The sequence below is a fragment of the Plutella xylostella genome, chromosome 27 (genome assembly GCF_932276165.1).
Source record: "Plutella xylostella chromosome 27, ilPluXylo3.1, whole genome shotgun sequence".
In the NCBI taxonomy this organism is placed as follows: domain Eukaryota; kingdom Metazoa; phylum Arthropoda; class Insecta; order Lepidoptera; family Plutellidae; genus Plutella; species Plutella xylostella.
In genome coordinates, this window is record NC_064007.1 from 6,648,820 (window position 1) to 6,661,433 (window position 12,614).

Below are 12,614 nucleotides of genomic sequence, written 5' to 3' on the forward strand. Positions count from 1 at the left end.
TATTTGTTTGTTGTGTTTTGTATATCCCGCCAGCTGCACCAGATATTGAATATTTAAAAATGTTTAATTTATGCAAAAACTGCTTATATGACCATAAAGGCAACACATGTTTTTCGTCGTCGCGATGTCGCAACTGCAACGGAAACCATAACACACTTTTGCATTTACAGGAATTTAAAGCAAAGTCAATGACATCAAATGCAATCCAGACTGAACAAAATTATGAAAACACGTCATCATTGAAGAGCAATTTATCAATCAAGGAAAATAATGAAATCCTTTTAGCAACAGCCTTGGTTAAGGTTAAGTCAGTAGATGGATCAGATCATACCTTGAGGGCTCTGGTGGATCAGGGCTCCCAAATATCACTTATAACTGAAAGAGCAGCTCAGCAACTGGGCATAAAGAGGCAGAAATGTCAAGGAATCATTGTCGGTGTGGGAGATAAACATAATAGTTCTAAGGGTACCATCGGCATCAAATGTACGTCCTTGAACAGTGAGTTCTCCTTCACTACCGGTGTATATATCATGAATCATCTAATCAATCATTTACCAAGCAAGTCGTTCCCGAAGCCATCATGGTCGCATATCAATCACATAAAATTAGCGGACCCTGAATTTTATCAAAGTCGAGAGGTGGACTTATTGCTGGGAGCAGACATAATTATATTCGATGATAATGTTGGATGGAATAATTAAGGGTGAGGTCCAGTCGCAGCCCATAGCACAGCAAACACACCTGGGTTGGATCTTATTTGGGACTGTTAGTAAGTTTCATTGCAACGTCGTAATTAACAACCTTGACGACATCAAGCGGTTCTGGGAGATGGAAGACATCACCGAACAGAGCACATTATCAAAAGATGATCAATTCTGCGTTGAATTATATCAGGAAACAACGACAAGGCAGTCGGATGGCCGTTACGTAGTGAAGTTGCCACTAGTACCAGATTTTCAAGAAAAACTTGGTACATCTAAGCCGCAAGCAATAGCGCAGTTCAGGAACCTGGAAAAGAAGTTTTATCAAAATGAAAAAATAGCAACAGCCTACAAGGAATTTATCAACGAATACCGCTTCCTAGGTCACATGGAACCCGCTAGTTCAAGCAGCGCCGCCCCGCAGTGCTATCTACCGCACCATTGTATATTGCGCGATGAGTCAGCGACTTCGGCTCTCCGTGTGGTATTTAATGCCAGCTGCCGTACTAGTACCGGCTTCAGCTTGAACGACCTTATGCACAGGGGACCAAACCTACAGCAGGACCTGCAATCATTAATAATCAAATGGAGACAGTATCAATATGCTTACACAGCAGACATCGAGAAGATGTATCGGCAGATTCTCGTACATCCAGAAGAAAGGCAACTGCAGAAGATCATTTGGAGAGATTCTAATCAACAGCCATTACAAGAATATCAGTTATCAACCCTTACTTATGGGATGAAACCGGCTAGCTTTTTAGCCATGATGACGCTCAGACAGCTTGGAAAAGAAGTCAATCAGAGTGAAAGCGAAGTAGCAAGAGTTCTCGAAGAGAGCTTTTACATGGACGATTTGGTCCACGGGAGCCACTCAATCGAATCAGCATTAGAGCTGCAGGAACAGCTTATTAAATTGTTAAAATCAGCCGGCTTTAACCTCAGAAAATGGGCTTCTAACGAAAAGCAAATATTAGAACAAGTCCAAGGTGAAGCGACTCAATTTTCATTTGATTTTAAACAGGCTGAAACAACAAAAATGCTCGGCCTGAGGTGGAAACCCGAGTCAGACATATTTGTGTTCCAACTGAAAGTTGAAGAATTATCAAAGTTAACGAAAAGGGCCTTATTATCAGACATTTCAAAGTTATTTGACCCGCTGGGATGGCTGTCACCGTTAACTACTAAATTAAAATTACTCTTCCAAAAGGTGTGGCTGACATCTTTAGACTGGGATGACAAACTACCAGAAAACCTAATCAAGGAATGGTTATCATTCAGAAACGATCTGCAAAGTATCAATCAAATCAAAGTGCCTAGATGGCTAAATACGAAAAATCAAGACAATGTCGAGTTACACGGTTTCTGCAACTCGTCTATAAAGGCATATGCATGTGTTGTATATTGCCGCGTCAGCAAGGACGGTGAATCAACCGTAACACTCATAGCAGGAAAGGCTAGACTGGTGCCCGTGAATAAGAATATATCGCTGCCCAGACTGGAACTCAACGGCGCAGTGTTACTGACAAAGCTAATGAGTAAAATACGTTCTTGTCTATCAAATCATCTTATCAAAACAATAGGTTGGACGGACTCAACAGCCGTGCTTGGATGGATTCAAGGGGACATTGGCAGGTGGACGCCTTATGTTGCGAATAGAGTGCAACAAATAAGAGAGATCATGCCCCCCGAAAACTGGAATTACGTAAAATCCAGTGAAAATTCAGCAGATTGCGCCAGTCGCGGCCAATCAGCCTCACAGCTTGGTGAAAACAGGTTGTGGTGGGACGGGCCGGAATGGCTAAAATCATATAAATCAGATGAACCGTCACAACAAACGGTATTTATCACAGATTTAGAAACGAGACGGTGTAAACAAACAAACGTCATTACCACCGACGATAACATAATAGGCACTCTGTTAAGCAAGCACAGCAAATTGGTGCGAGTAATACGAGTCATAGCTTGGCTGCTCCGTTTCACAAAGACAAAATCAGTCAAAAAAGAACCTTATATCACTTTATCAGAAATAAAACAAGCAAGAATCATCATCATCAAGTATGTACAGGAAGTAGAATTTTCGGAAGAGATCACCAGACTAAGAAAAGGTCAAAAAATCAGTGCCGATAGCAAACTGTTACAGTTAACGCCATTCTTAGACAAAGATGGGCTTTTAAGAGTAGGAGGCAGGTTAAAGCATGCAAATATCACTGAAGACCAGAAGCATCCCATCATCATACCTCATAATGGTAAACTGACCGAGCTGTTAATCGACAATGCGCATACCTTGTCACTTCACGGAGGGCCCCGTTTAACCTTGGCTAGGGTAGCCAAGGTTAAACACAGGTAAAAACAGGCGACATTATTGGATAATCGGTGGCAACAGAGCCGTCAAAAAGTGTTTAAGAAGGTGCGTAATCTGTAGAAGAAACACTCCAAGCAAACAGATTCAAATAATGGGAGAACTTCCTGAAGAACGGATCACACCATCAAGACCATTTGAGCATACGGGAGTAGACTTTACTGGATTCATTGATGTTAAATCAAACAAAGGTCGTGGGATCAAATCAAGCAAAGGTTATGTGGCCGTCTTTATATGCATGGTGACTAAGGCGGTCCACCTTGAACTCGTGTCGGACCTATCAACATCCTCCATGATAGCAGCAATGCGTCGTCTAGCTGCCAAAAGAGGTGCCCCCTCCCACATCTACAGCGATAATGGGACAAATTTTGTAGGGAGCAGCAGGGTAATCAAGCAGGAGCTATCAGAACTGAAAGAAGTATTCAATGAGGAATTCTTCGACGAAATAAATCAGATGGAAATAGAATGGCATTTCATCGCCCCATCGTGGCCGAACGCTGGAGGCCTCTGGGAATCAGCCGTGAAGAGCTTCAAGTATCACTTCAAGCGGGTCATCGGAAATCAGAAGTTAACATACGAGGAGCTATCAACACTACTAGCACAAATAGAAGCATGCCTCAATTCAAGACCGTTGTGTCAATTATCAGAAGATCCCGATGATATCAATTTCCTGACGCCGGCACACTTCTTATCAGGTGGTCCAAATCTTACACTTGTCGAAACAGAGAGAGATGAGCGTACGCGATGGTGCTTATCACAGAAGCTATTCCAAGATAATTATCTGGAAGCGGTGGAGAGACGAGTACTTAGTACAATTATCAAGCAGAAGCAAGTGGAGGCAATCAAAGGAAAATGTCAGAATAGATGACGTTGTAATCATCAGTGATGCAAACCTACCACCTGGCAAGTGGGCAATGGGAAAAGTTGTAGAAGTACATCCGGGTAGCGACGGATACGTCAGAGTCGTGACGTTAAAAACCAAGAACGGATACTTGAAAAGACCCGTAAACAGATTATCACTGTTACCCGTTCGTAACTACGACGAGATTTTCAATCAACCACCATCAGAAAAGCAACATCAGCCCTCGGAAAAACCAGCAAGAAAACGTTCTCTAAGAACAAACGCAATCAGCTTTATATCATTGGCCCTATCATTCCTATTTTCTACTAACTACTAACTAACTGTCGGCCAATGCAACACAAATATCAGCTATAAGTCGTCGAATAAAGGAATTTATTTTGACAGACTATCAGGTATGCAGCTAGTGATGGACGAGTGGAAACTCGTGGTTTTCTACGATATGAACCCCTACTGGCAAGCAACAAAAACACTTAACAAATATAATAAATTACTACAAAGAAGTTGCAACTCAACAGAAGGTACAGCATTGTGTGACATAATTCTGCTACAATTACAGCACGGGTTCGCAGAAATAGAGTACAATGACCGAATACTACTGAATCAGCAAGGCTCCGAACCCGGTAGACAGCGTCGTGGCCTTATCAATGGTGTCGGTTACGTCGCGAATAGCCTCTTCGGATTGCTTGACGACAACTTTGCGCAACTATATCAAAAGGACATCAGTGAGATAAAATATAATGAGAAGCATATACTAACATTAATGAAAAATCAAACTTCAGTGGTAGAGGCGGAGTATAACTTTTTAAGAAGAATGGCCGAATCTATCGACAAACAGCATAAACACATCAATCAGCAATTATTAACAATGAATCATGCCATAAACACTATCAATTCCGATATACAGATCCTTCATAATGAAAATGAATTTGCCCTTTTATCAATTTTAAGCAGTAATCTACTCTCCAGTTTAAAAAGTGTTCAGGAAACCTTGTTGGATATGATTACACATATTTATCATGGTAAATTCAACCTAAACTTAATATCACCAAGTCAACTGAAAACAGAGTTAAACAAGATATCCGGACATCTCTCGGCAGACCTAAGCTTACCAATCAGTAGCGTGCAAACAGACCTCAAGTACATCTATCAGCTTCTTGTTGTGAAGGCAGCCGTCACAAAATCATCCGTGATATTCGAGATCAAGGTCCCATTAGTCAGCAGAGACCACTTTGATACGTATAGGACTTTACCAATACCTAAAATACGAGGCGACATGATGTTATCAGTGCAACCCATATCAGAATATATAGCGATGAACCTAAAAAGAGATACTTACATACCTATCACGAATGAAGAGTTAGGAAAATGTATACATAATTATGAATCAGTCTTGATTTGCAAGCTAGACAAACCCATTTATCAATTAAACTCGGACCAGAATCTCTGCAAAAAGGATCATAGAACAAATCAATGCAAAGTAGAAGAACAAAAATGTTACAGTAAATGGATGAAATTGAATAAAATCAACACATATATTTTTATTTGCTGCACCGAACAATGCACTTTGAAAATCATATGTGAGAATCAAATTACAATGAAGCAAGTAACGAGTGGGGGACTTATTTCTATTGAAAATGGTTGTGTCATCAAAACAGAGGACTTCACAGTTTATTCGCATAAGGAGAGATCATCTGACATTAGAATAACACCTAACGTTAATATACCAGAAATTGCTCAAATTAATCATATAATAAATATATCAATATCAGATAATTATACAATACAAGGGGATGAGTCATCTATGGATCTACGAAACTTAAAGGAATCCATCGAAAAGTTGAAGTCGAGTGACAATGTTGAGTTATCATATCACGACATTCATCACTACACGTTATCATATGTGCTGGTGACCATGATGACGTCAGCAGCAGTAGCAGGAGTGGTGTGGCGCTACCGCCGCCGCCGACGCGCGGCCGCAGCCGCCGCCGCCGCCGCCCGGGCCAGGAGGCCTAGGTTACCCAGGCCACCAGTGGCACCCGCCGCTGGGGTCAGTGAAGATCCGTGTAGTAGTGGACATAATGTGTTTGTGTCTAAATTCGTGAGTGAATCTATGGGCAATTTGAGTGAAAACGCGAGTGGCTCTATGAGCAATTTTCGTTTAAATGAAAAAGTGAATAGGGCATCATCACCTATCATTTCTAAAATAGTTTTCACGGAAGATACGAATCTTTAGAAGCTTAATTATCATACTAACATAGGTTAACTATTGTAATTATCATCCTTGTTATTAGCATAGCTCATCATCATTTTAGTTTAGTCAGATACTAACAGTAGGTAAATAGTTAGGTAATAACTAAATTTTTTTTATCAATCAATTGTTGTAGTTTCTATCTTTATTCAGCTGTATCTGTAATGTTAATTAATACAATCAGTCTTTTTTTTCTGTCCCCCGGGAATATGTACGGCACTGCCCTACATTTTATTGCTGCGTTAGCAGTTTACGCGCGCCCGGCCGCGCGTGCATCAGTTCACAATCAATCGCCGCCGTGTACTCATTATCATTTACTTTAAGCATTAATATCAGTACAGTATAGATCTTTAAACGTATTCAACTCTCGTCATTTCGCTCCTATTTTAGAGTACGATCCCTAGACCGTACATCTTAATGGTCAACTGGTAAACTGTTTTCTTGAAATTTGATATAAATTGATTAAATACTCCAACAAGTTCTGCTTGATTTGCCAAGAGGGTTTCCATTGTTGCTGACATGATGATGATGATATAATTGCTTGATTGATTGATGTGATATAAAACGGAAAGATCTTACTTGATGGTTGCCGCACTGCTTGATGGCTGCTAGAATCGACTCCTGTCGATCCAAACTCACGCGCTCACTCCTTGATATGATAACAGTTCTCAACGAGACCTGTTGTTGCTGCTGATGATGGGTAAGATACACTCACTCACTGATAAGTTTTTATGATAGTATGATTGATTGATTGCTCTGAATCCACAGTTCCAGTTCACGAACTCACACAACGATTGATATACCGACGCGCGAGGTCCGTTTTGCTCGAAGGACCATTAAGATGTACGGTCTAGGGATCGTACTCTAAAATAGGAGCGAATTCCAGAATAATCACGTTCCGTTTATGTATAACAAGTTAAGATAATTTGGACAATTATACGAAATTTGCATATTATTTTATCAGATTTAATTAAACAGATAAGAATAAATAAAATTTAATTATAATAGCTCATGTTTTATTACATAAAGTACTTTTTTCTAATTGACGGTGACCCTAGTAAAATTTAAGTATTGAGTGGATTGAAACGTTGTTTCTTTTGGTCTGTGAATTTAAGTTAGTCTTGACTTGGTCCTGGCTTATCTCTGGTACTAACTGGTCTTGGGTTTGTTCATGTTTTATAATAGGAATCCAATTTAAGCCTGTACTAACTTTAGACCAGGTTTAAACCAAGACTTTCTGGTCCTGGTTTAAACCTGGTTTAAGTTAAGTTTTTATAATAAGACTGAAAGAGTTGTAGATTTTCACCTTTTCTATAATTATTTACCACTATTGCAACACCTTGTACTTTTATATGTCCGTCCTCATTGCTTCGCCGTAGACAAGTAAAAAAGCTACAATAAATAAAATTGCGATGGCCATGGCTTGGCCATCGCAATTTTTACTTACTTTTTGACAGGTAATAAACAGGAAAGTGATGGTTTTCAGTATGAAGTTACTAATTATGACTGTGCTATTTTTCTATGGTAAGCTTTATTATTTACGGTAGTTAAGTATGGTAGAGTACAATTGGGTAAATATCTACATAATATCTATGTGTATATGTGGTACTTTATACGAAGCATCTTCAATTTTCTAAGGCAAAAGAATGTTACTTTATCAATGTCTATTTAAAAAGTAGAAGAATTGCTTTTTCTTTGTAGTCAACCCCCAGTAAAAGAGTGAGATTTTTTTTCAACATTATAAGTATGTATTGTCTATCTTACCTGCCTTAAGAATATCAATTTTATCCTTATGCGATCCATACATTTTATGCGATCAGGAATTTCTCATAAAAATATGGACTACGTGTAGGTAGGTATATAATTATGTTTTCAGGGAGCTGTGAGGTCAAGGTGACTGTGAGGGAGCCCCCCGCGCTCCCCGCGACCCCCGCCAACAGGATCGTCGGGGGACAACCCACCACCGTCAGGAGATACCCTTACATGGCGTATTTACGATCATTTTATATGGTACTGCTGCTTTGCCAGACCCACCGACATAGTTATGGAAGCTGTCAACGCGAGCAATGAAAAGTTTAAATTTTCATAATACCGACACCAAACAGGGACGTAGGTAGGTAGGGTCAGTGCGCCTCAGTATGTCCGAGAAATACTTCTCAAATGTTCTAGAAATTCAAATCATGAAGGTATTCAATATCCATAATGAAAGTTATTTGTTGGGAGTTCTGATGTAAGTTATCAGATCATTTCAAAATTATGTGACATTACTTACTAATGATTTGATTAAGTATAACTAATTAAGTAGATACGTCAGCAGTTTTCAGGGATTTAAACTTCCACGGAATAATAATAAAAAACATGTTTTATTTTATTAAGTTGTACAAATATTACAAAACACTACATTGTACATTTTTATAAGTTTTAAATTAACAAATTATCATTAATAATTTTTTTGACAGACAACTTTTACCATGTATTTCTGTTTCGATAAGGCCCCAAAACTCTGGTTAAATTAGGAGGTACATAGGTCCTAAAAATTAAAATTATGAAGTTATACCTTTCTTTTTGTCAAACCAGGACGCGTTACTAGCGCGCGTCATACGCAACTGGCTGGCGCTCTGTTTACCATAGTAGTACAACACATCTTGGCGTCATAGTGCTAGTAATGCTTTCTGTTTGACGTAGGTAGCCTTATTTTATTTTAAGGTTATTTTAAATTTGCGGTGATTTATTATATAGCCCTCATTGTAACGTACTTTATCACTGTATTTGCAGGTGCGTGGTCAGAAGCTGCTGGGGGGTACCTGTGGGGGCGTGATACTCACACAGCACCACGTGCTCACCGCTGCGCACTGCTTATTTCAGTAATAAATTCCTAAATGTTTTAAGAACTTAGTTACGATTTAAAGGTAGGCCATTCTCCAAATTATCATGAACGTCTCACTATATTTCCCTTTCGTTAATTTACGAGCTGCCCCCAAGAGCTTCGCTGCGCCTTCAAGGCGCTATTATACGCAGAACTAGCACCGCCAGTGGATAAAAATCGTAACTTCCGTTTGAAAACGTTATTCCAAAAACTGCCAAGGCCATCCCCCCCGTCATGCTTATTTCAATTTTTAGAACCTATGTACATACCTCCTAATCCCTGATGCCTGGATGGTAGAATAAATAAACGGCCGTCGTTAGCGATTGTTAGATTAACTTCTAGTTTCCAAGTACAAGGGATTAGGAGGTAGGTACTAAAATTGGCGACGAAGATGGAGCTATAATAGTAAGTATTATTTATTTCATGGTGGAGGCTTACTTACTGTACGTAATTCCCCGCTCGCTGGCGTCGTGGAAGCGGTCTTTTTTTTTTTCCCGAATTTCCTAATTCTGATTTCAGTTTCGGGCTTAGATATACCATGCTGCACATGTAGGTTTCGGCTTAGTATACCAATTTTGCAACATCCTGTATAATATATATTTTACTTGAAAATATACACGATTTGTGCGGTTCTACCTTTTTTGGCCTAAGATTTATTTGCCTAATCTCGTATTGCATAGTAACGTTTGGTCAAAGTCTCGTTTCGTCGAAAATCGTATGGCATAAATCTCGTTTAGTAAAAACTTATTTCGCATAAATTTGTTTAGCCTAATAATGGTATGGCCAAATCTCAAATAGCCTAACAATACTATGGCCAGGCCTGTGTCACTCCGCGCATGGGCGGCGGGCGCAGGCGCCAGCCTGGCGCCTGCCCCATCGATGGGGCAAATCTAGTCGGCTGCCGCAAGCGGAAGACGATACACGCGCGCGCTATTTGTTCCTATTTTGTACTAGTTTATAAATGTCGTATTTAGGTATTTATTAAAAATTATGAATAGAAAAATGGACATAAAAAGAAAAAAAGCAGCAAAAAAATACTGTGCCGTATTTAATTGCTTAAATACGGATCGTGATCCAAATTTAATTTTTTTTAGATTACCAAAAGATGCTGACAGGTAAAACTAATCTAAGGGCGTCTTGCACAACAAAGTTAAATAAAATTAAATAGTTTGTCTCTTGCTCTGACAGTATAATGTCAGAGCAAGAGGTCATAGATTTAATTTTATTTAACTTTGTTGTGCAAGACGTCCTAAGTATTTTATTGATTTCTTCTACGTTCCTTATTTGAAATGAAATTAATCCGAACTACAAACACTTTTTTTTCTCCACGTTGAACAAAGTCTATTCCAATTTTGTTTTCGTTAAAGTATTAAATTTACAGACACAACTACCTTCAAAATGCATTAATGAATCGATTATAAAATGTGCGCTGAGTGGGATTAGTGCTTAACGAAACTAACACGTTCTGTATCATAATATAAATTATATCCATAATATAAATTATAACGAAAAAAAACATGTTTTCACAAAATTAAATGTTTTAGGTATTCATACACATTTTATGTACTTACTTCAAAATATCTTAACTATGAAATTGTTATTGTTTTTACTGGTTATTTCCAATAGAAAAAAAGTTTGGAATAGCTTTGTATTCTAAATTCAAATTAATTTTGTTTTAAAACATGACATTCTTTTTACAAAGTCAGTCCGTTGCTTAGTAAACGTTGTAGTCTGTGGTGCTGAGGCAACCCTAAGGTGGCTTCTTTTTCAATGCGTATAACCACGTATAACTTATTATGCACCGTAGTCCAGTGAAATAAGGCGCATATTCCCTCAAAAATTAATTGGTAGGTAAGTAAATATGTGCGGCCGGAACGCGATCTAAATTAGATCTTATTGCTTATGGGATGGAGTCATATTTCTTTGCAGGCCATTGCGAAGATGGGCTTCTGTACCTGGTACTAGTTATTATTCTGTGCTATGGCATAGCTATATGGATAACGCTCTGCTCCGCTTCGCTGCGCTCCGCTTTGCTTTCGACGAACATGTGCACCTAACATGCTCCTCCTCGCTTTGCTCGTCGTCGCACCTATCTTTAGGTTTCGATCCCATGGGGTTTAATGGCGTTTGTAATCATTATAATGGCCATTTACTTTTGATATTTTGATCATTCAATATCGTATTTTCGGGATGTAGGAGAAAAATACCACAATTTGTACATTTAAACCATACTTAATATAGTATTTATTAAGATAATATTAGGAGAAACAAGATTATATACCAATACGAACAATTTGAGCAAACGAGACTTAGGTGTTTCAAGTTTGTGCCAAAAGTGTTTTAGACGAAACGAGTCTTATGCCACATAAGTCTTGGCGAAGTGATGATTCTACCAAAAAAGTTTAGACCTTACGAGTTATGCGAAACGAGTTTAGGGCAATAAAGATTAGGCGAGATGAGGGGAACCCGATTTGTGCGTACTAATCGCGTATACTTTCAAGTTGGGATTTGCTGAATCGTTCTTGAAAATATACATTGCTATTACGCACATTGCTTGATTGGCGTACTTGTCGCATATAATTTATACCTACATGCTGATTCTGATTTACTTAAATATTTCGGTTAAATGTACATGACTACAATTTACTTGTTCTGCCTGACATACCTATAGAATGTTAATAAAGATGAACAAGCTCTAATTTGATTGATATTTATAGCAATCATACTTGCAAGTAATTATATTAATATCTTATTATTTTTAAATGAATTAAGAGTAATACCTATATACCTACTACACTCACGAGCAATGAAAAAGCTCCAGTGACGGTAGCTCCTGAACGGAAAAGACAAGCTTAATGACGCCGTCGGCAATATTAAAGTAGGTACATTTAATAGCCCATCAAAATATTATTATAACTAACTAAAAACGAAAACTTTGATCAAATTCTAAATTAAATGTTTTAAAATATTGGGGTCATTTGGTGTTGACTTGTTGCTACTTGGACTTATTCATTACTCGAGAGTGTAGAAGGTAGTACCCTATAGATCTATAAAATCCCGTAATTGTCTTTTATGAATTGTTCTACACCCTCTTCTGAGATCATTTTTACTATTTACAACAGTTCTACAGTTTAAAATTAACTTTTTAACTGTACGATGTAAACAAAAACACGTTACGAAAACAATGCCAAGTGCGGAATGATGATGCAATGTTTAGAAACAAAAAGACTTATTAATATTTCGCATGAAAGAAAGAGAAAGCAACAATTCAAAAGGGCTACCTGATAACTAATCACGTATAGTTTCAAGTGCTCGCATTGCCGCTTGGCACTTGAAAATATACACGATTAGTACGCAGTGGTAACTGCTGCAATATATTTTCAAGCCATCATTTTGGCCCAACTTACTTAAAAATATACGCGATTAGTGCGTAATGGCCTTGTATACTTTGAAGTAAATCATGGCTTCATTTTCCTTCAGTCCCAACCTCTGCGTTCTGGCCTTGTATAGTTTCAAAACACGCATCAAAGTCATACAGTGAATGATCTAGGTACACCATACCTAAAAAATCTTTC

The 12,614-nt window shown here is 38.4% G+C and overlaps 2 protein-coding genes across 2 annotated transcripts in view; both read left to right on the forward strand.

Annotated features, from left to right (window-relative positions):
- The first annotated feature begins 3,157 nt into the window (after window positions 1–3,157).
- On the forward strand, window positions 3,158–3,931 carry LOC125490790. The gene has a single exon (XM_048631109.1). The coding sequence runs from the start codon at window positions 3,158–3,160 to the stop codon at window positions 3,929–3,931; it is 774 nt and encodes a 257-aa protein (XP_048487066.1).
- A 3,660-nt stretch (window positions 3,932–7,591) lies between these two features.
- Window positions 7,592–12,614, forward strand: part of LOC105392566 (trypsin, alkaline B) — a 32,796-nt gene continuing 27,773 nt past the window's right edge. Inside the window, exons 1-3 of the mRNA XM_048631005.1 lie at window positions 7,592–7,697; window positions 8,050–8,183; window positions 8,949–9,037. Coding sequence (XP_048486962.1) covers window positions 7,649–7,697; window positions 8,050–8,183; window positions 8,949–9,037 — 272 coding nt within the window. The 5' untranslated portion in view covers window positions 7,592–7,648. The remainder of the gene's footprint in view (window positions 7,698–8,049; window positions 8,184–8,948; window positions 9,038–12,614) is intronic.

Excerpts from the sequence above, each read along its gene's own strand:
- LOC125490790 (XM_048631109.1), top strand. The coding sequence starts at position 3,158 with ATGGGAGAACTTCCTGAAGAACGGATCACACCATCAAGACCATTTGAG.